Below are 25,144 nucleotides of genomic sequence, written 5' to 3'. Positions count from 1 at the left end.
GGAAAGCAAAGTAACTTGCCTAGTGTCACAGAGCTATAGAGTAGCAGGCACAAGACAAGCACTGCAGTTTGTCTGCTCCAGAGCCAGGATTCCTTCTACCAAGCTATCTATCTCCCTTCTCTAAAAAATAGCCCCCTATGTTGGGAGCTGTGCTAAGTTCCAACTGCAGCATTCTCAAATCACTGTGGCCCACTACACATATTGAAAGTAAGGAAAGAAAATAGGTAGTTGTCAAGAAGTTGTATTAATTATTGCCTAGCCCTATCTGCTCTGGAGTTAGGAAGGAGGCACTGAAACTTGATGCACATGATCCTCGCTGTCATTCCAAGCAATCAGTCCTTCCCTTGAAAAAAGCTTCTCACTAACACTCTCTCTAGCTGAGAGCCTGCAAATGGCATTCCCAAGAAAAGCTGTCAGTCCACTACATGGGGCCTCAACATTCCAGTTATGTTAGCTTTTTAACACTAAAAATAAAGAAGAATTTGTTTCACCCTAAAAATGGCAGCTGCTGAGTTAATGTCACTACAGCATGGTGACTAAAGTACTGCTTTGCAGTCACCCAGACCTAGGTTCAGAAGCCAGTTCTGCCACTTAAATACGTAACCCTAGGCAAGCCAACTCAATCCTCTGACTTCATATACAAAAAAGGCATGACAGACAACTTCTCCACAAAGGAGCAAATAAGAGAGCCTTGTGCCTGGAGCCCAACACACAGAAAGAAGGTGGAAAATAAGTGATAAATACTATTATTAACATTAATATTACTCCTGTGCCAGAGACGTCTTGGAACCTTCGTAAATACTCTACATGGTCCGAACTCTTGATTATCTGATGTAACAATCAACTGATTGAATCCGGTTATCTGAAACAACTGAAATATTGATTCAATTCAGCTTGGTTCCAAGACATCCAGATATTCCAGTTCAACTGTTCTGAAAGATGTTGAGAGTTAGCCCTCGTTTAAACTGGTTCACATTTTTTTAAAAGCACGTATAGATTTAGCTAACTTCAGAGTTTTATTACACAAACACACACACACACACTCTCTTGGACTTTGTTTGTGGGATTTTAGTTTACAGGTCTGCTTACCACAACGGGCTCCTTCAGAGCAGGGAACAAGTCTGTATTGTTCATCTTTATAAGCCCAGCACCAGTATAGACGCTGGCACATACCACTTGCTCAGTAAATATTCACAGAATTAAATTTGCAGAAAAGCCATTCAGGAAGCTCGCTAGCTTTAAGATTCAGGAGGGCTCATTTTGGCAAAGGGAACGCAATTCTTTTTCCCCTATAGATATTTGGCAGGTTTTTCTTTTTTTATCTTCAAATAAATAATGGCTAAACAAGCCACACACCAGGTATTAATAGTAAAGTTTTCACAAACAAAATTAAGATGAAAACTCCAGAAATAGTAGCATTCCAGACTAGAGGAAAGAAAACCAATTTTGGAATCAGGTAAATCTGGAGTTCAAAGACCAGTTCCACCACTTCACAGCTATATAAATATTAATTTGGGTCCAATCACAAATATTACCTCTGAGAGTCAGTTTCCATATCTGAAAAATGGGAATAATATCACCTCACAGAGCTGTCACAAAACTAATATATGTGAAACACCAAGTCCATTTGGTGGCAAGTGACTTTTATTTTTTTAACAGCTGGACTGAGGTAAATGAATGATTTTTATTTTCTAAGTCTTTGCCATCCGTTTCCCATTCTCACAGATGGCAGAATCTACAAAGACTGGATTAAGCCTCAAGGCAACTACTTTCTTTACTCCTGCTTTTCAGAAAGTAAACTGACTCAGCCATACGCATAGGCTAAAGTGGCTAAAGTTGCAACTGTCAATGGGTTCAGTGTAATCATTTTAAGGGGGACCCTTTCATGCAACTCCAGAGCCCAAGCAAAGCCAAAGAGGCTCTTTAGGTTGTCTGTCCTTCCATTCTGGGGCCTGCTTAAAACAGGCTTGCTGAGAGGGGTCACGCAATGTCACGCAGGAGTGACCTTTGTGATACACCAAAGATGTAGCATAGAAGCAACAGGCATTCTTTGAAAGCCCAAACTCTAATTAAGTCACTAAATTTTAACACTGTTTGGAGACTGAAGGTAGAGAAGAGGAACACTGCTGTTAAAATAACACATAAAACGAATGAGTAGAGAGGAAAGAAAACTTCCAGGTTCATTAATACATGTTTACTTTCCATTCACAAATGGAACAAAATGGAGTAACGATGTGCTAATTCAATCAGCTGAGTACATAGTTCACTTTACTGTGCTGCATACTCTCAATTATATACTAGGGAAAATAAAAACCTAAGTAAATAATTCTCTACATAACTCTAAAGACCATATTTGCTCCATTCACATTTCAGTGAATATCATTCAATATTTCACCTTATTTCAAGGTCTAGTCAAGGAAAAGTTTACATTTTTTCTCTTACATGATTTTCACTGGGAAAGATGAGTCAAAGAAGAACTTTTAACACAGCTGGGTTTCCATTTTCAACAAGGTAGGAACCCACACTTCCTCCCACTCACCCCACCTCCAGAGAATCCACAATATCGTCACTAAAATAGATTGAATAATGCCTTCCATTGGTCAATTACTTTTAACTGAATGCAGTAAAAAGAATCTGCACTTCCAGAACTCATTAACAACTACAATTCTTCCCCTAGTTAAATTTCTGGGAAAAAAACTGGCTCAGCCCACTAAAAAAGCAACTGTAATATTCAAGTAAGCATTTTCAGAAAAACAGAGATAAAGATGTACATCATTACAGTAATGCAAATATCCATTGTTTAGCACCAAGAAGAACACATGCAATAACGTCTGCCATCTCAAGAACATTTTTGTTAAAGTTACATTGCATGCAGGAAGCCGCTTTTCCAAAGATAAATACACATTACACTGGAGCCTCACTGAAGCAGCCAATCCCTGGACCCTAAGTGTTTAACCCAGCTTTTTACATAGACTCTTAAGACACCGAATCTTAGAATGAATTCACTCTCTAGTTAATTGTATTAGTGAGGTTCCAGCTCAGTTTTCTAAAGAAAGCAATTTTAATCAATAACCACACCAATGCTACTCTGAATGTTTGCCAATAAGTAAATGAAATGTACAATCCCAATATGCAGAAAATTTTCCTTCTTCCTGGCTCCCTAGCTCCATTTAAAGACTGTAAACATGAATAGAAAGATAACCTTGAGAACAGTAAAGTCACCCATGCCATCAATAATATCCCTCTAACTCATTTCCTGATTTTACAGTGTTTTCCTAAAACAGGGCAGTCTCCACAGGATGCCAGGAATTTAATATTGCTTTTTAAAGATATAACAAACTGTCTGGAATACACAGTGATGAAAAGTGAGTACTGCTACTGAAACCATACTTAATTGAATACATGCTTTCTCTAAACAGAGCTTCCCCAATAAAGCCACAATGTTTTCTGCCTTGTCCCTCTCAGAATCCATCCCAACAAGTGAGGTCAGTCCAGCTGTACTCTCCTGCTAACAGTTTTTGCCTGTGAAACCCCCTCCCCACCCTCCAAAAAAGTTTTACTTTTATCTGTGGAATTCTCTGCCGGCCCGGCCTGGAAGACTGGGTGGACCCTGAGGACAGGTGTCAGATCTAGCCTTGGGAGGTGGCCCAAACTGACAGTCATTGGCAGCATAAAGCTGTGATCTTTATAAACTTCAATTTGAGGCTTTATACCGTTAGTGATTCCCTCCCCACTCCTTTTTTGAAGGAGGGAGAGAAAGCAAGCCAAAAGGATAAGTTTCAAAATAGAAAAATCACCATTTTAATTCTGAAACCCTCCCAACTCAACAAAGAACTATTAAAAGTAGTCAAATGGAAAATGTCAGGGCTTTTTGGGAACATGCACAACTATTAAACATGAGAATCACAACTTCGAGGTGGTAGGGTAGGGGGTGGGGAGATAAAAAGCAGGAGGAGAAAAAGAAGAGCAGAACAGGGCCCAAAGACCCATTGCTCAGAAGGGCCCCTCTTAGTACTAACGCCTCCATGTGGGGCACCCAGGCTGGAGGAAAGCAGAGGGTTACACAGAACATTTAGCAGACTTAACATTGGATTAAACACACTACTGCAAGTTTCAACAAATGTTCATGGCATACGTAAAAAACACATTTACAACAAGAAAGAAGAGAGGCACCTGGAGACATCTGACACTGGGCATGCTCTGCAGGCAACTCAGTGCGCACATGCTCTCTACCAGGTTGGCGCAGCCTAGCCACAAAGACCTTGGCACAGAACACTGCAGGATGACAAAAAGGAAGGAAGAGAAGAAGCAGTTAGAGGCCGCAACAAATCACTCCTTCACACAGGCAACTTGAATGTTAGTTGGGCAGGGACGCACCCTTGGCAGCTTGGAGGTCAGGGACAGACAGCTTACTGCAACGTCGGGAGAGGGCCCACTTTCTGTCCTATGGAAAGGAGGTTTCTGCTACCAACCGCTAATTCCTCAGGCTATAGTGTACAGAATCAAGAAAGAGAGAGAACATTTAAACGAAAACCCACTAAAGAAAACTGTGAAAGTCTCAGTACAAAACAAGATTAGTGGTGAGACTGTGACTATAACTTCATGAAAGTAACAGTTTCTAGTCTGTGTCATGTAATTGTAATTGCCATCATTGCTTAAGAACCTACTATGTGCCAGATACTTTAAATATGTTTTCTAATTCCCGTACCACAGTAAAGAAACTGAGGCTCAGAGGTTAAGTCATTTGCACAAGGATACACAGCAAAGGAAGGGAAAGCCAGAATTTCATTCATTCCACAAGACCATGATGCCTCTATTGTAAAAACTTTGATCATCCAAATTTTTATCACGTGGGTACAGTTTTGCACTTCCCTAAAATAAATCACAGGAGACCTAGAGACATAAAGCACAAGGAACAAGAAAGATGAATGACAGATTGATAGATAAAGGCAATAAAAGGGCCAATTAAAAACACATCTGATTTTCAGTGTCACCCCATCGCTGCCTTCCCTCCCCCCATAAAACTTGAGAACATCATAATTTTCATTTTGGACTTTGTGTGCAAAGGCCATTTGACACACGTAAGAATTGAAAGCTTACTTCATTTATCCATTCCCATTCTCTTTTAAAAGCGTGCTGGTTTTTAAGAGAATTAAGAAAAAAAGTAAAATACAAAAATGGACATATGCATTATGGGTGGTACTTAATAACTATTAGATTATTTATGGTATTCAATAAATACTTTTTCAGATCTATGGTCAATTTACTAAAGCAAAATCAATAATCATGCCAAAAAAAACTGAAGGTGGGTGTTTGGGTTCAACCAAAATATTCCAGAGGTCTTAGACCTGACCTCATAAACTTGTTTATCCTAGCTATAATTAGGATGGTCAAACACCCTCATTTTCCTAGGATAGTTCACGTTTAGACTCGTCTCAGCATAACTTTCACTCTCAAAAGTGTTCTGCTTTGGGAGATAAATTCTATGGTCAGCCCAACTATAATAAAACCAAAAACAGCTTTGCTTGAAATCAGATAGACCTAGGTTCCTGTCCAGCATCTGTCACTTTCTAGTTACATCTCATCTATAATCTAACTAGATAATTGAGATCATTTAGAAAAGGCTCTAAAGAATACAAAACCAAATCAAACGACATTTAAAAATTGAGCAGCTTTTTGGTAACGACGAAATGCCACGCATTTTCAATGTGTGCCTTTATTCAAAGCTTACCACAGCCAGTATAGAAGTGTATCAGTGATATTCCAACCATACATATTTTGTCACTTGAATACTTTCAGAGTGCCACAAAAGATGCTAAATAAATATTTCTACAATATAATGAAAGCAGCTGCCATTTATCAAGCTCTTGTTATATGCTAGAGAGCTGACAGAGTAAACCCCGGCAAATATCCATTTGACAGATGAGGAAACCAAGGATCGGGAAAGGAGAGCTTGATTTGTTCAAATAACAACTTGTTCAAGGTGCAAGGGAGAGCAAGGGCTAACTGAGGACAGAATTAGGACTAGAGTTTACTCCTGTCTGACTCGAAGCAAACTTGTTTTCTTTCCACTACAACAAACTCTCTCTGTCCAGAGATATCTAGCAAATGCTTATTCAAAGAATGCTTACATTAGCATGTATCAGAAGCAGATGGGCAACAAAAAGGTGCAGACACATTATAGTTATATATAGATTATTTAATTTAAATAAACTCCCAACATCCTCATAATTCAATTGAAATTTTTTTTGGAATCTTTGTGGTTATCCAAATCACAGAATCACTCAGATCTGAGAATAGACTTTAAGGATTACACCTGCAATTAGCAACTAATACCAAATTAAAACCAAACCTCATCTACAAATCAATTTTCATTTATTCAGTACAAACAGTGAGATTCCTTCTGCAAGGTTTAATATGTATTTGTGTCAAAGAGTAAAAACCATAAATGCATAAGGTACTGTACCCTGATTAGATTCTGCTAACAACTTCAGATCTAAAACTCAAAAAAAATTTATTTTCAATAAATCAAAGAATCATAGACTGTGAGAACTGGACGACCACTTAGACCAATCTCCTGCCCCCGATTTTAGAATTGAAGAAACCAAAGCCCAAAGAAGAAAAATAATGATCTTCCCAAGGTTTCCTACCATCTTATGATCTAATCAATACTTATAAAAATATGCAAGACAATTAACATAAAGAAAATTTTATGAAAATTTAATTTCAAAATATTAACCATTTATTATAAGTATTCAAAGCTTGATATTGAACTTGTATATTCAGGAAAAGATTTTTAAACGACCCTCTGAAGGTCTCATTTCCAAGGATTTATCTTTTGTAACATCCATGAAGATGCTGTGGGGTGTGGAGAATGATGCCAGTACTTATCTAAGGTATTAGAACTGCCAGACCTTCACTCCTTGAAGCTAAGTGACCAACCACATTGCTGAAAATTAGTCTTTACTCAACACAAAAAACTCCAGGAAATACGCTGACCTTTCAGTAAGGAACTCTGTATCTAGTGGTCTAAACAAGGTTCTTCTTAGGTCTAATGGACCAAGAGAATATTGATCTAATTTGAAAATATCAGATAAAAATAAAAGTTCCACATTTATCAACCTAAGAGCACAAAATGCAGCTAGGACCACAGCAGGAATTGATTCCTGAAGCTTCTAATTTTAAAATCTAGGGACCTGGTTGGAATCCCATGTTGACTATTGTGGAATAACCATTATCCATCATTCTTGAACTGAATAAGGCAAAAATTTCTTTATATTAGCTATATTTACAGTATAGACTATTGCTTCTCTCTTTTTTTTTTTTTTTTAAGTTAATAGTGGTCTATCTTTAAACTTCTGGAATGTTACCTCACTGTTAAAATATATCTGAAGAACATACCCTGATACCATGGCTATTTACCAATTTTAACAGATACTTATTGACCAACTTATTAAGCTAACAACAATACAAACTAAGTTTCTTTCCTCTTGCGATTTCAGCCTCTAGCTCAAGAGAAACCCAGGGGGATCACAATGGGAATACCTCAGAGAGGCCTTTCAGGAATAGAAAACTCCCAAGAAACGTTTGCTTTAATTTCACATTTAGCTACTTGCAATGACCAGTATTCTAATTTAGGACTGTTCAAAGAGAACAGGAAACAATTCACACAGGGTTCTAATATTAACAGCAAATACTCAATTAGATTGATTATATTTGTAAGTTCCATAGCCAAAGAAAATAACATTAGTTAAGGAAACTGATAGTGTTTATTAATTTTGTCATAACCAGTGATCAATCAAAAACCAAAATCAGGGCCACCATGCAGAAACACCGTAAGTCAGTAAAGACAAGAAGAATAATAGCTTTTGCCATTTTTCAAAAGCAAAAATTATTAAAAGAGGTAGGAGAGGAATGTCCTAGGCTCTCTTCCTATTGCCATAGGAACCGCAAACCAAAAAGAAAAAGTGGTTGCAGGCACCTTGTCTTCTGATTGGCTGGCTTGAAGAAGAACTCACAAAAGCTAACTTTGGTCCGTTTCTGGATGGGACTGTTTTGAATATCCTGCCCTGATTCCTTCTCAAAGAAGCAATTCTTTTAAAAGCTACCGAAAGAGGTATTTTATGTTAATCCTCTCTCTAATGCCACATTCAGAAATCTGCCTTATTACAGGTTTTCTATAAATCCTCCCAATTTTTTTCATTAAGCCACTTCCCACAGGATCATTATCAGCCTCTTCTAACTCCTATCATCATGCTTGAGATAACCAACTTGAGTGGCTTAAATACTATTCCATTCAGCAAAAAATTTATCTGAACTTATATCTATCTGCAGACAGAAAAGCACTTAAGATATTCTCTCTCACCTCTAGGAGCTCATAAGCAGGCATCTTGAGAATGTGCAGTGTAAATACACACGCGTCCGCACGCGCGTGCACACACACACAAATAGACTTAACCACCCAAAGGAGGAGGATGCCTGAACTAAGCCATGAGTAGGAGGCAGCCAGAGAAAAGAAGAGAAAGACATTCCAGGCAGAATAAATAGCATAAGCAAAGCCACAGAGCTAAGAAATGGCACATCTTATGCAAGGATCTGCAATTAATTTAACATTACTAAAGTATGTAAGTGTGAGATGAGGAAAGCTTAGAGATAGGGAGGGGTCAAATCACAGAGGCCTCTCCTTATCATTCTATCAAACTTGGGACTTCGTCCTGCAGGACAATGGCTCTTAAACCATGTGCTATAGCTCACTGGTAAAGAGCCAATCCTTCCCAGATGTGCAGTCCAATTTTTTATCAATAGGTACAAGATTTTTTTCCTACAACTCGGCATACATGCTATTTCAACAATATCTGTCGGAGGAATAGAAGTGTCATGCAACGCACTGGTGGGGGTAAGGTTTTTAGACTAAGCGGTAGAGGATAAAGCAAAACATCAAGCCAAAGCCAAGCCAATTCAAGCCAGCATCAAAGAAAGATTCTATGTTTTCCAGAACATTTGGGGAACATTTGCCACATGCAAAATAGAGGGAAGTCTGCTCAACAGTAACCCAACGAAAGAGAACATAAACAGTACAAAAAACATGTATGTGTTTTTATAGATACTGTGAAATAACAGTGTTTTGAATCTTTTAATTCCTTCCAGTGAGACATCAAAAACTTTAATATTCAAACCACTGCTAGAGGCAATGAGACAACTATTAAACTATTTAAGCAGAGGAATAACCCTTGGCAGCTGGAGTGAAGCATGATTTGCAGAGAAGTGAGAAAGATGTCTTTTATAGAACCTACAAGACAACCTCTCATTTTTGTTTTACAACCAATGCAAATCTCTTTCAGTTGGGCTACAAAGAGTAGCCACAGGGCCAGCACTTACCTTTGGAAGTACATGTCTAAAGTCAATTTTCATACTCAGTCTAGGTTCTTTTTTTCCAAGAAAACTTCACCATGCCCTACTGATAGGATATAAAGGAAAGAACCCCAGGATAATGAAATGGGGGCTACCAAATACAGAACAAGTGAAATAAAAGATCCTCTTTACGGTAACCATTTGGCGCTAACACCTCTCCACTGGGCATCTCTGTCGGGTAGTGGGGATTTGGTTTTGAAGAATCACACAGTAGGTGGGCTCAAAGAGATTACATAACTGCAGCTTTCTAAACCTGGGTGTGAAAGCTGGAGTATCCAGTAAGTTCCTGCTGGAGGCTGTCCTCATCTCACAGCACATAAAGCACATATTAAAATTAATCCAAATTAGGAACTATCCTATTGTGCCTGAATTCTCAGACTGTTGCTTTTCAAGAAACAGCAGCAGTCGTAATGAAAACAGGGCCACACAGTTGTTAAAAGCATCTTTTAAGATTCAGAACCTAGGCTTCTGCTGTTAAAATGTTTCACGGCAACCTCTAAGAAATAGCAAACTCTTACCAAAATAACTGTATTGTTTTTAAAACCAAGAATCATCATATAGTCATTAGGTTGTAAAATAAAAGTTAATTCACAATTTAAAGGTATTTTCCAAAGCCATTAAAGAAGTGAACTGGTCCACTGCCTTAACGTGTAAGAGACTTTCTTTTCCTTATAACGGTGTTTTATCATAACAGAATTTGACAGCAACTACGTGACATATAACCAAGAAAGTTCATCTTTAATTCTCAGCAACTGTTTTGTAGAACTGCAGACAATACTCCACAGGGTATGTTCAGACTGGGCTCCATGTTCAGGCAAGAAAGGAATATGGGGAGAACGAGGTAACGGAAAGAGGAAGAGAAGAAAGGATAAGAATAAAGAAAACTAAAATTCACCATCTACCAAGTTTTAGAGATTCAAACAGCAAAACACTATTATCAAAAAGATAAGAAATAACAAGTGTTGGCAAGGGTGTGGAGAAAAGGAAACCCTTGTGCACTGTTGGTAGGAACGTAAACTGGTGCAGCCACTATGGAAAACAGTAAGGAGGTTCCTCAAAAAATTAAGAAGAGAACTACCTTATGATCCAGCTATTCTACTTCTGGGTATTTATCCAAAGAATATGAAAACACTTATTTGAAAAGATACATGTACCTCTATGTTCACTGCAGCTTATTTACAATAGCCACAATATGGAAACAATCTAAGCGTCCATGATGGATGAATGGATAAAGAAAATGTGGTGTGTGTGTATACACACACACACACACACACACACACACACAATGGAATACTACTCGGCCATAAAAAAGATGAAATGTTGCCATTTGCAACACGAATGAACCTTGAGGGTATTATGCTAAGTGAAAAAAGTCAGACTGTGAAAGACAAATACCATATGATTTCACTCTTATGTGGAATAAAAAACAAACAAACATAATAAAAAACTCATAGACACAGACAAGAGATTGATGGTACCAGAGGGGAAAGGGTTGGGGAGTGGGTAAAACGGGTAAAGGAAGTCAACTGTATAGTGACCGATGGAAACTACACTTTTGGTGGTGAGCATACCGTAGTGTATACAGATGGCAAATGATAATGCTGTACACCTGAAACTTATATAATGTTATAAACCAATGTTACCTCAATTAAAAAAAAAAACAAACAGCCAAACAGTAGTGGAATTAGGACTCAAAGCCAGAGCCCAAGCTTTCCTTAAACCCCACTATTAAAAAAAATCTTTTAAATGTCCAATTATCTATCTTGAATGATTATTTAAGAAAAGATACCAGAACCCAAAAGCTAACAAAACTGAAACGGATCTTTGCAGTGATCTATGGTAGAGGAACAAAGGGTAATTTTTCTTTTTGAATTTTTATTCATCTAGATATTTTCTGATTTTCTTCCAACTACTGTCCGGTACTTATGGTAATATTTTAATGCCATCTGCGTAATTTTAAGTGATGCTTTATTTTGTTTAATCATACATTATATAAGTTGTTATAAAGAGTAGCTTGACAACTTAAAAACAAATTCTTTCTTCAAGAATTAATTTTGAGTCCAACTTAAATACCTGTAGTTTACAATGTGTTAAAATGCTGGATACTAGAAAAATATTTTACCTAGTGACCTTCAGAGGTGGCAGTGAACGTCAAAATGATAACAGCTTATTCCTGGGTAATTAATTCCAAAGGAAAAAAAATCCTTGTCCACTTCACAACTATGATTCAAAAATGTCACCAGCTTTTTCAGAGCTCTTACAGAAGGGGGAGAGGGAAAGGATTAGATGTATGAGGGGGGAAAGCGGAATCTCTATTCTAAGAGCATGACAGAGAACAGGATGTAACAAAATAATCTATTTCCGGCATAGCCACATGGGTCCTCAGTTGTACTAGATCAGTCTGAGGTTCAGCTGCCAAAAAGGAAGAGATTCCCCCACAAGCTCCAGGTCAGATCAGGCTGAACCAAATCCCAATGGGGTTTATCCAAGAGGCACAAATCCTGAGACTGGACAGAACTAAACGACAGTTAAATTAAGCACATCTGAGCCTTCATTAGTTAGCATCTGTGGTCCAGTTAGGAACATTATTCAGGACTAGGGGAAGACCACTAAACTCTAAGTTTAACCTCATTTTCAATAAAAATATAAATGAATATTTACAAAAAAAAGATAAAGTGGGAGGAGGATGCAAATTTATATTTTCCGAGTGCCTACTATGTGCCAGACACTGCACAGGTATGGTGATCTCATTAACTCTCACACCACCTCTACCCAGACAGGTACCTTAGTTTTACAGAGGAAGAAACTAAGGACCAGAGACATCAAATAACTTGCCAGAGGTCACAAGTGGCAGAACTGCAATTCTCTCTGACTCCAAAATCCCGACCCTCGTCCCTGAATTATACTGCCTATCACTTCCTTTGCTTGACATTAAACTCCCTAAAGCAGAAATTTCCTTTGATTTATTTTCAAATGTTATCTACTTGTCGTTCATCTATATCGCTGATGAAGTGAAACTGGTACAACCTCTCGTGTGCAACTTCTCAATACATATTCAAGACTTGAAAAACACACACATTATCCGACTCAGCAATTTCACACAAAGACATGTCCAAAAATATAGCTGAGAAGATGTTCAGCATATCACTGTCATAATAGCAAAGGATAAAATGCTGGACAATAGGGACTGGTTAAATAAATTACAGATCATCCAGAAGATAGAATATTATGTGTCCACCAAATAAAAATCATGGTGTAGAAGTAAATTTATTGACAAAGGAGGAAGTTTACAATATATGGAAATAAAGTTACAATACATTGAAGACGTTCAAGAAACATTAAGAAAATAAAGGTTACAAATCAGGACTCACATTACGATCCCATTTTTGCTTAATAAAATATAATATACATATAAAAATCTGGAATTAAATACAGGTGATTTTTATTTTATTCTTTTTGTCTACTATATTTTTTCAGATGCAGCCAGTATACAACTGGCAATGCAGTCCTCAAGTTTCTCAGTCCTCTCTCCTCCAGGCCACCTCAAAATAGAGTAACTGGCATTTCCACACTTTTACTTGGGGATCTTAGTCTCGGCACTTGCCCCTTGATTCTAGGCCATTCTCCTTCAATAAGGGTGGAAAGCAGTTGGAGTTAAGCTAGTTAGTTTCACTGTTGCTCAGAGTTTGGTTGGCCTCTGAGGTGACAAAGATACAATCTTAAATTCATCTCAATGCCTGTGGCTTCTAGATAGCTAAGTGAGAGTAGCGAAAAAACTCTTAAGCAATGGTGTTTCGTTTTATGAGGCTACCACTTCTAAATATCTGACAATCCATATTTCATATTACATGACACCTGAGAGGACTTCCAGGTGACAGAACTAAAAACTTACCTTGTTTTTTAGACATCATCTGAAAACTGGGCGACATGGGCTCTCATTATCTATACCAGGGCACCTGGCCCCGCTCTGAGCTAGTCCAACTTTCCCTTCCATACCATTCCAGACACGGGTGCTGGCTGCATCCCTTCCTGGTCCTTCTACAAACTCTCACAAGCCAAAACACTTTAGAGAATTTCTGGAAGTATCTGCACAACAAGATATGATTGCCCTATCATACACTGAGCCAAAATCCTTACCTTAATTTCATGTGAGACTGCAAAGTTTACCATGTTTTTAAAAGAACATTAGAACACAGAGAAAGTGAAAACTTTTCTTCTCCTGATACAGTGAGCATTCTCATTTTTTCTAGGAAGAGATATTACTTTGAGGAATATTATTACATCTACTGTCAATGGGTTTGACCCACTTATAGTAAGACCCTATCATAATCCTATTTTAACTTTTTCAACTGCTTATTCATTCAAAAAAGTTTACTGAACATGCTGGTATACTAAATGCTTCAACAGACAACACAAGAACTCTCAAAATCAAATATTCTCATATCAAAAACTATTTCTAGAAATAAAGCTATATTATTTCCCAGTTCTCTAAAGGAAGAAAGATGGCTAAATTCCTAAAGAAGTACAAAATATTTTAAAGAAATGCAGTTTCACTGCTTTCAAGAGTATTAAAACTTAAACCCAACTAACTAATAGTATTTTAAAAATCACCTCCAAAGACGTTCAAAGCTTCCATCATCTAATATGCTTCCTGTCTGATTACAAGCTCTGGATAAGCACCTGTAGAATGAAAGTTGGTCCTAAGAAACCTTCTGAATGCAAACCTTACGCCACTTAAACAAGCCCTCTACTCTTTTCTAAACACTGCTCATTTCTCAAATACATACTCATTTTCACAGACCTAACCAGCCCCTATCCCAAAGAAATACATATTCCAAGTAGGTACAGAGAGAGACATACACACATACACACACATACACACACACACACACGGATTTAGAAAACAGTGGTAATCAAAATTTTGCTTCTTTAGCTAGGAAAAGCATGAAAAGAGAGTTATCAAAGCTAACGCATATAAAGGGACACATTTTCTCATCCCTTAATTAAACTGATAGTAAACTTTACACTTGCTCTACTTTCTCATATAGTCCCACTGTTCTCGTATCCCAAGCTGACCTTGGTTTCAAATAAGAATGAGACTGTGTGTCTCACAATCCGCAGGGCTCTAAGAACAATGAATCTGTCTTCCAGCCAAGGGCCAGGACTGCCTCAGTCAGGGTTCCCTGCTGCTCGATGCACAGCAAGGACGTCTTTCATTCACTTCACATTGTCTGCTTCCTGTAAGCAACTGGGTGGTAGGGGGAGTTCTCACTGCTTGAAGTCAGAGATTTCATTAAATTCTGCAGCTGAAAGGGACTTTATAGAGCATTCTGTCCATCTTCTTAAAACATTTTTCGAGCCCAGGACCTCTCAATCTCTCACGTGGTACTTTTGGTATGTACTCCCTTGAAAGCACCCAGTCTCCATAGCAGATTACTGCTAAACACGTGCTACAATAAAGTTAACCGATAAGTTACAGGCTCCTTTTGCAAGAGCACATATGAATATGGGTAGACTACAGCACTGGAACTCCTCACAGAAAGGAAGTAAGGAAGTCATGATGTAAAGGCCCAAGAGACATTTAAGAGATACTGGACTTCTTTGCCAAAAATCCTGTTCAATGCCATTATTTTAATAACTTTATGAATGACTCAGCTATAAGCCGTAGTTAAGATGTTCTACAAAGCAAAGAACACAGATGTCACCATCATAATAAATTTTTCACTAACTTGGAGAGAATACAGAACTGAGGGGAGGATCAGAAAACAAACCTCATAAGGACATTCCTGCTACATTTAAGAGAAAGAACAATCCATAATCCACATTTCTTTTAATTGATGAGTTAAAAGTCTACAGAGAAACAACAGAAACAGCTACCAAGATTGAATGTGAGTGAGAAAGGTTGAAAGGGTGACATTATTCTTACTTTGAAAATAATCAAATTCAAAAACCAAAAATTGGTCTATAAACCACAGGAAAATACTTAAAGTAATAAATTTTCTTATAAGAATTGGACTAACTTATCTTAACTGGCTGTTTTATTTCCAAAATAATTTACAAGAAACAAAGCAATCACTAATGCAATTTACCAATTTACAATGTAATGTTTTTAGGTCCTTACAGTGCCTGTACACAGTAGAAAGTAAATATGTTAAATTATCAAATAATTAACAATGTCAAGTCCAGAAAGTTCACATGTAGAGCAATAACTTGATCAGGAGGCTAGAGAAGAATGTCAGAGTTTTAAGGGGCTGATGATGGATACTTGTTTTTCGGCCACATCGCCTAATCACAGTGACTGATGGGCACATCCTCTAAGTTGAATCGCAGGACTTCTACGGGAACCACAACCACAAGAAAAACTCCTGCCTCCTGAGCTTGAACAAGAGAAGATGAAAGCTGGAGCTGGTGACGCCATCATGCTCCCACAAGGGAGAGCCTGGAGCTACCACTGGGAGGCACCACGTTGAGTATGAGGAAGAAACCTGAATCTACCTCCACACATTTTAAATTCCCTTTTTGGCTTAAGCCAGTTTGAGTTGGGTTTCTGCACTTTCAAGTGGAAAAGGCATAACACACCTTGAACATTTAGTTCAAACAAAATAGGCGAAACCCACAAAAGGTACCTGACATGGCCAACATCATAAAGATACAGTATTCTGCAGATGAAATATTCTTAAATTTATATTTACTTTCCCACGAAGTCATTTTATTCTATTGATAAACAAAGGGATTCAAAGCTAAATGTTCCAAGAATATCTCATTCATGCTATACCACAGATACAAGAGAAAGAAACTACATATATATATATATATATATATATATATAACAGGATAAACCAATCAAAACTCCAAAAGGACTGCAGAAAGAAAGCACCCTAGAAAAAAGGAGAGTCCTGATTTTCCAAAGAACTCTGAAACCCAATACTGAGAAACCTGACCCACATTTTTACAGGCACTTCATTCAAAATAAGCAACAAGGTTGGTATTACCAAGTACAAACACCAAATAAATAAATAAATGACCTTCGAGAAAGGAATATATTTATCATCTAAGAATCAGAAACTGCCGCAGACACAGAATACTATTACAAGCAAGCCCTAATCTCTGCCCTTCCCATGACAACTAACCTTGTTCTCCGCATTTTTGTATAAGTTCATCCCTGCCTTCATCATATTTTCCTATATTTATTTTTCCTTTCATCTTCACTTTCCCACTGATTTTTGTTTTTTTTCATTTTTTTTCTTTTTGAGGAAGATTAGCCCTGAGCTAACATCTGCTGCCAGTCCTCCTCTTTTTGCTGAGGGAGTCTGGCCCTGAGCTAACATCCATGCCCATCTTCCTCTACTTTATATGTGGGACATCTAACACAGCATAGCTTGTCAAGTGGTGCCATGTCCACACCTGGGATCCAAACTGGCGAACTCGGGCCACCAAAGCGGAACGTGCACACTTAACCGCTGCGCCACCAGGCTGGCCCCCCACTTATTTTCTTTTTATCTTTCTACATTGTGTGTGTCACTGTAGCCACTCAAATCCTTTTTTTTTTTTTGGAATAAAGTAAGGTTTATAAAGTGTATACTAACAGCAAAAGTCATTACATTTCTGAATTGAGAAAAAGGAAAAAGCTGAAAATAAAAAACTATAGGAATACTACTCTAATACTGATTGTCAATGCCATAAAATGTATTATCATTGTCCTTGGCAAAACTGACAACAACAGGTGGGCATTCCACAACCAGGTTATTTCTTCACTATCCACCATCAATAAATTGTGCAGTTTTTAACTCAGAAAAAAATGCACATGCATAGAAATCCTATGTTTCTTCAAGAATCACTTACTTGGAGAGGATAGAGAGTATCACAAAAATAAGAAAGCACCATGGCACAGTGGGAAGAGCACAGGTTGTGGGTTTTTTGTTTGTTTTATTTTGTTTTTCTATTGAGACAGAAACACATTGAATCTGAATCCATCAAACCTCTGTATTAATTATCAATTTACAAGAAATACAAAGGCAACAGAATATGTAGATCTAATGAAAACATAATCAGCAAAATCAGAATTTGGGAAATTATACAGAACAAACGACCAACCCAGTTCCTTCAACAAATACATGGCAAGAATAAAAGATAGGAAAAGTAATTTTTATAGACAAAAAAAGAGCTAAGAAACTATTAACTATATGCAAAGTGTGAACCAAGTTTGGTTCCTGAATTGAAAAAAACCAACTATAAAAAACAATCTACGAGAAGAAGACAAATTCCAATAGAGAGCCATACAATATACCTGACCAGTACTCCTCAAAACTGGCAAGGCACCAAAAATAAAGGCTGAGGGGGCTGGCCCCATGGCCGAGTGTTTGGGTTCACATGCTCCGCTTCAGTGGCCCAGGGTTTCACCAGTTCAAATCCTGGACATGGACATGGCACCGCTCATTAAGCCACGCTAAGGCAGTGTCCCACATGCCACAACTAGAAGGACCCATAACTAAAAATATACAACTATGTACCGGGGGGTTTGGGGGAGAAAAAGGAAAAATAGAATCTTTTAAAACAAAATAAAAAAAAAAGTCTGAGAAACTAACACAGCCAAGGGGAGCCTAAGGACACATGACAACTGAACAGAAGGTGGGATCCTGGATGGAACCCTGGAGCAGAAAAAGGACATGAGGTAAAACTAAGGACATCTGAATAAGCTATGGATTATAGTTAATCATGATAACAGATCAATAAGGTTCATTAATCTGAACAAATGCACCACACCTACGTAAGAGGGTTAATAATGGAAACTGTGCAGGGGGAGGGATGATACATGAGAATTGTGTACTATCTGTTCAATTTTTCTGTAAATCTGAAACAGTGCTTTAAGAAAAATTATTAATTTAAAAGTTATTTATGAGAAAATTAGGCAAGTGGATATTAAAGAAATTACTGTTAATTTTTTTGGCGCAATAATGGAATTGTGTGCTTTGTGGGTATATTTTACAGTCTTTTGCTCTGTTTTTAAGTCCTTATCTTTCACAGATACATACTGAACTATTCATGAATGGATGGATGAATAAATTTAAGAAGGTAGATTAAGGCAATGTTTCCCCAAGATTTGGTATTCAAGGTGAATTCTGGTGGTAAATAAAGGTGTTTTAATGTTTAATAGCTATTTTAATAGCTATACATTTAATTTAAATATATATTATACAAAATGTATAACTAGCACATCAAACCCATGATTTCATAGATTTTAATTACTTAGGGTAGCTTTCTTTCATGAAAAAACCTATTGAGGCTAAAAAAATACCCAGGCAGAGGCAGATTAAGATCCCAGTCCAACACTGCGTGACCTTAAGCAAGTCAGCTGTGGGAAAGGGCTGGAGAGGGACAGCACCTGCTGCATGCAAAGCAGGCCCCCAGGAAGTATTAACTACTACATTATTGACAAAAGCCAACTTAAACGCCGACAGCGGAAAGACAACAGAGGAGAAGGGGTCAAGCCTGGAATGCAGGAGGGAAGAAAGTGTGAGGGCTTACACAGGCAGTTTGGGCGGCGCAGTCAAGGCTTCTCCCTTTTCTACTCAATCTCCCCAAACACTGAGAATCTGCTGCTGCCCACCTAGAGCCTCGAGACCCTGCTGCTCCTAATCCTTTGGCTCTCGAGAGTCCCAAGCCACCACCTAACACTCCTCAAACTAAGCTGACAGCTAGAGGTGCAGCCCCCAAAATAATCACAAGTTTTTCTTTTCTCACCCCAGGGGGGGATGAGAAAGAGCACAAGGCTTTGGAGAGAGAAAACCACTATGTGACCTTGAGCAAAAAAATAATTCCCTTCTCCAGGCTCCATTTCCTCACCTGCTAAAATGTGGAATATAAGCCGACCTTTCAAGGTCATAGTGAAGGTTAAAAGGAATAGGAGACGTAAATCAGGCATTTAACAAGTGCTAGTGCCCTCTCTGATTACTGCAGCAGAGTGACAGAGAACTCTTGGTGAAGAAAAGGAACTGGAATGAAATGCACAAAAATAGTAGAGAATAGGGGCTGGCCCCATGGCCGAGTGGTTAAGTTCCCAAGCTCCGCTGCAGGTGGCCCAGTGTTTCGTTGGTTCGAATCCTGGGTGCGGACATGGCACTGCTCACCAGGCCACACTGAGGCAGCGTCCCACATGCCACAACTAGAAGGACCCACAACAAAGAATATACAACTATGTATGGGGGGGCAGTTTGGGGAGAAAAAGGGAAAAAATAAAATCTTTAAAAAAAAAAAATAGTAAAGAATAGCCCTTGGATTGCATCGGATTTGAATCAAAATAGAGGGAGAGGAATGCTGGGGTCAGCAAGTTTGGGAAATGCTGGGAAACACAGTACTAAAACAACAATTATCAACTGAATTTCCAAGCGGAGAGGATTATATACAGCATTTACTAAACTTACTTGACCTAAGAAAGCAACTCCCAGCAACCGAGATCCTATTAATCACTGATATACACACATACACACAGAGACAAGAATGAAAGAAAGAGAGAGGGAAGAAGGAAAGAAAAGATAAGATTAGCAGTTTATAGCAGTTGACAACTCCCTCAAAATGACAGCTGAAGTATTACTGAGATAAGAATATCTGGACAGATTAGAAAGTCAATGGCAGGTTTAAAAATCTGGTTTAGAGGCAGAGAGGGAGAAAAGGCATGCTTTTCAATCTTCTGAAAGGAGTTTCTGATGCCAACAGCTTAATTTTCAGGATCAAGTCATTTAAAATTAAGAGATGATACTGAAACAGACATTAAATGGAGTGAATGTAGTCATTTTAAAAGTATATAACTTCTGATATAAGATGGTATTTCTCATTTGCCCTCCCAAATTTAGTCCCTTACTCAACTGGGCAACTGTACGGCATACACTGTGCTAAATGCTGGGAATATGCTATGAACTGAATATAACATAACAGACATGACCCTCGTCCCCATGGAGATTACTTTCTAATAAAGGAGCTGTCTAGTGGGGGATTATGCAATACATTTATCAAGTACAATTATGTTAACAGCTGTGAAGAAAAAGAACTGAGTGCTGTAAAGATATGACAAGGGAACCTAACTTTTAGGGGTACCGAGGGGACCCAGACACAATTGTGGAGGAACTGATGCTTGAACTCAGCTCTAAAGGACAAGGAGATGTTGACTAGGCAAGAAAGAAGGAAAGGGCGAAGTCTCCCTGATAACACATAACAAAGGATAATGCTTGTTAGGTCAAGACAGAATCTGGTACACTGGAAGAAGGGGTATGCGGAAACACTGTGACTGAAGTGCAGAAAGCTAGGGTGAAAAAGAGCAGAAATAGACAAGACTCAGGAGGAAAAGAGAGGTGTCGAGGTTGGCATTTCTGACTGGAGCAACTGAAATCATCAAAGGACTATCTAAATAAAAGACAATCTACATTGGCACTGGAAATCTGGCTAAGGTGCCCTCATATACATCAGACATTTCAAGAAATTTCTATAAAAAAGAGAAAAAACTGGAGTGGAATAGGGTTCACTGTACAAGCAAAGAAAAGCTGGCCTGAGAAGCAGAAGGAACTCCCAGCAGCACCTTATCGCCCAGCCCAGAGCAGCAAAGGCTAGTAGAAATGAGAGTCCCTGAAGCAGCCAGAGGCCAAACATGATCGATCCGAAAGTGCTTCCTACAGAGCAGCTGGAGCGGGGCAGGGGGGGCCAGGCAGAGCAGGGCTCTGGTTTAGGCCGGCCACAGACAGCATGCTGAGTAAAGGAGATACCTGGCTTCTAACAAAAATGGCCATTTCAATCACAAAAGGGCAGCACTGCCCCAAGCCACAACAAACTCAGAAGTTCCTCACCCTGGTGACTTCCTTCCGCCACTCCCCAAGTGCACCTGGATCTAGAACCAGCAAAGCAGAACTGCGGCTAATCTAAGCATTTCCCTTTCTTCACAAAAGAAACAAACAGCCATAAGCATAAGAAAAATATATCCAACATCACTAGTAATTAAATAAGTTTTTAAATTCTTTAACCAAACTGGGTTTTTTTAAAATTATTAATACCCTAAAATGGCATAAACGTGGAGAAAACAGCGCTTTCACAGAGAGAAAATGGTTTGTTGTGTCACGTTCATACAGGTAATAGAAAGTGGGTAAAACCTGTGGCTATATAAAATACGTTCTTAAAAATGTACGTACCCTTTGACCCAACAATTTCACCTCTTAGAACTTATCCCAAGGTAACACTCACGGATGTGTTCAGAGATTAAACTACAAGAAAGAGCCAGAGCTTTAAGTTGCTATAAATGAGAAATAACTTAAATGTCTAATAAAGGAGTAGTTTAGTTAGCCATCTGCACATTCATGTATATATTAGGCACCCCTTCAAAATATTATAATGAAATGTATAATGGCTCAGAAAGATGCCACAATGTTGAGTTTTAAAAGAAGGTTACAGGGGGCCAGCCCCGTGGCAGAGTGGTTAAGTTCACGTGCTCCACTTTGGCAGCCCAGGGTTTCACTGGTTCGGATCCCGGGCACAGACATGGCACGGCTCATCAAGCCATGCTGAGGCAGCGTCCCACATAGCACAACTAGAAGTACCCACAACTAAAAATATACAACTATGTACAGGGGGGCTTTGGGGAGAAACAGGAAAAATAAAATCTTTAAAAAAAAATAAGCAGTTTGCAAAATAATTTTATGTGTGAAAAACAAATGTACGTGAAACATACGTGCAAGAAAAAAATACGTATATGAAGGAAGGGAAGTATACCAAAGATTAATAGTAGTTTTCAGGGGAACTTTTTATTCTTTTTGTTTCTTATTTTACATTATTTTTACTATCAATTTTTCTATAATAAACATGGATTATTTCTGTAAAAAGAAAAATTTCTTATTCAGCAATCTTCAATAGTTTTTGAATGTATGTGCAAATAACAGTATTGGGCTAACTGGATAACGATATGGGGAAAAAATGAATCTTGATCCCTATCTCAACCATAAAAACCAATTATTTTGAGATGGCAAAATCCTAAAGCTTCTAGATGAAAACACAGAATATCTTTAAGACCTTGGAATAGGGAAAATTTGGGCCGCCACCGTGGCCAAGTGGTTTAGTCTGCACACTCCACTTCAGCGGCCCAGGGTTCGTATCCTGGGCGCGGACATGGCACCACTTGTAAGGCTATGTTAGGCTATGTTGAGGCAGCGTCCCACATGCCACAACTAGAAGGACCCACAACTAAAATATACAACTATGTACTGGGGGGATTGGGGGAGAAAAAAGCAGGGGGGAAAAAAAGAGAAGACTGGCAACTGTTATTAGCTCAGCTGCCAATCTTTAAAAAAAAAGAATAGGGAAAATTTTCTTAAATAGGGCACAAAAAACAGTAACTATGAAACAAAAAATTGATTACTTAAACCTCATTAGTATTAAGACCTTCTGTTCATCAAAAACCATATTAAAACATTAAAAAAGCAAGCCACAGAACAGCAGATGTCTGCAATATGTATATCTAGCAAAGAACTCACTTCTAGCTTACTATAAAGAACTCCCACAAATCAACAAGAAAAAGGCAACTCAATTTTTTTAAAGGGTCAAAAAATTTGAACATGCACTTCTCTAAAGACAATATCTAAATAGCCAACAGGCCTATGAAAAAAATGCTCAACATCATTAGTCATTAGGGAAATGTAAATTAAAACCACAATGAGATACACCTATCAGAATGGCTAAAACTGACTGACAATGCCAAGTGCTAATGAAGATGCAGAGCAACTGGAACTCTCATACATTGTCGGAGGAACTGTAAGACCGTACAACCACTTTGGGAAAAGATCTGGCAGTTTCTTGAAAAACTATAAACATACATCTACGCTCTATCCCAGCAATTCCACTCCTAGGTATACCCAAGGGAAAAGAAATGTCCGAACAAAAATTTGAACACAAATGTTCACGCAAGTTTCATCCATAACAAACACTGGAAACAACTCAAATATTCATCAGCAGGAGAATGGATAAACAAAACTGTTGTATACTCATATAATGTAATACTGCTAAGCAATGAAAAGGGACAAACAACTGATACAACAAGAATGAATCTCAAAAAACATGCTGGGCAAAATAAGCCAAACACAGCAAGAGTACATGCAGTACATGCATGCTGTACAATTCCCCCATAGGAAATACCAGAACATGCACAACTGATCTACAATTACAGAAAGCAGATTATCTGAGGCCGAGGAGGGGGTGGGGGGACTGCCAAGAAGATTAGGGAAGTTTCGGGGGCGTAGAAATGTTCTCTATCTTGATTGTAGTGGTGGTTATACGAGTGTATACGGTTTTCAAAATTCAAACATCACACTTAAAATGAGTTTATTTTATTCCATGTAAACTATACCTCAATAAGCTGATTAAATAAAAAACAAACAAAAACCATAATACAGATTACACACCCATCAGCATCGCTAAAATTAAAAGGACTGGCAAAATCAAGTGATGACTGGAACTCTCCACATTAGAGGTGGGAGTGTCGATAGGCACAAGCACTGGGCAAACAGCGTGGCAGGACCTACTGGAGCTAAACACATGCCTACCCTATGAGCCAGTAATTACACTCTGGAGTTTTTAGAACCAATAGAACCAGGTGCTTATGTTATTCATAATAGCACCCAAAAATTGGGAAAAAATCAACAGTAAAATAAACAAACCATGGACTATATGCAAAATGGAATAATGCACAGGGAAAAAAAACCACTGCTACACACAACAAAATGGATGAATTTCACAGATATAATAATGAGTAGGGGGAAAAAACACGAGTATATGCTGTATGATTCCATCTATATAAAATCCAAAAATAGCCACAACTAACCTATAGTGAAACAGGCCAGAATAGACCTTGGGAGGGTTTATTGAGGCACAGACATGAGGAGGCCCTCAAGGGGCTCTGGAAATGGTCTACATCTCGATTTAGGTGGTGGTTACACAGTACAGTGTACATTTATGTAAAAATTCACTGAGCTATACACTTAAGATTTGTGTTCTATACTGTGTGTAAGCTATACTTAACAAATATATATACACAAATACCCTTCAACCAATCTTTGTTCATCCCTTGAAGCTGGAAGCTTATTACACAGTTTCCAGGTGTGGCTTGTGTCAGTATGAGTCACTCGCACTCCCAGTCTAGTCATTTACATGTTCTTCATGTCTATTTCCCTCAGACAGTCTGAGCTCGTGGTGCTACTAAGTATCTGAGTAACGGCATTGGCAATAGGACTGGATAAAGTCATGCCCCAACCAGACAGGGAAGATTTCCAAAATACTTATTAACAGTACACATGGTCTTAACAGAAGAGTAATTTTAAGTGTAAGAGACAGGCCCTTGTCAATTCACTATCCTTTTGATTAACTTCTTGCAGATTGTTGGAAAGTTAAATACAAGAAGCCAGCTCTTTGAAAATATGTATACAGGATTGCTAATAATTCTGTTTGAAAATTTAACTCTGTAATTATAAAGAAAGTTATTTTAAAAATCTTAATATATTCACTTTATATACAACATTGAGAAATAAAGCTAGGTCAGAGTTACATTTTTTGTCTAAGTATGTTATTTGCATATTGCAAAACTAAACTTTACACAGTGACAACAATACATGAAACTATTACTACTGTCTCCCAAAATTGGCTAGTAGATTACAAAAACATGTGGTTAACTTCCAGAAGCCGATTTATGAATGCAAAGCTTTTCAGA

At 38.2% G+C, this 25,144-nt stretch overlaps 1 protein-coding gene across 6 annotated transcripts in view; it reads right to left on the bottom strand.

Annotated features, from left to right (window-relative positions):
* FBXW11 (F-box and WD repeat domain containing 11) overlaps positions 1-25,144 on the bottom strand; it is a 124,205-nt gene that overhangs the window by 80,960 nt on the left and 18,101 nt on the right. For 3 of the 6 annotated variants that reach the window (XM_046666644.1, XM_046666643.1, XM_046666646.1), the window contains exon 2: positions 4,174-4,275. The exons of the other annotated variants lie outside the window; for them this stretch is intronic. In XM_046666644.1, the coding sequence (XP_046522600.1) occupies positions 4,174-4,275 (102 nt within the window). The remainder of the gene's footprint in view (positions 1-4,173; positions 4,276-25,144) is intronic. 6 annotated transcript variants of the gene reach the window in all.

Source organism: Equus quagga, chromosome 7 (genome assembly GCF_021613505.1).
Source record: "Equus quagga isolate Etosha38 chromosome 7, UCLA_HA_Equagga_1.0, whole genome shotgun sequence".
Classification (NCBI taxonomy): Eukaryota; Metazoa; Chordata; class Mammalia; order Perissodactyla; family Equidae; genus Equus; species Equus quagga.
This window is presented reverse-complemented; position numbering and strand designations above follow the sequence as displayed.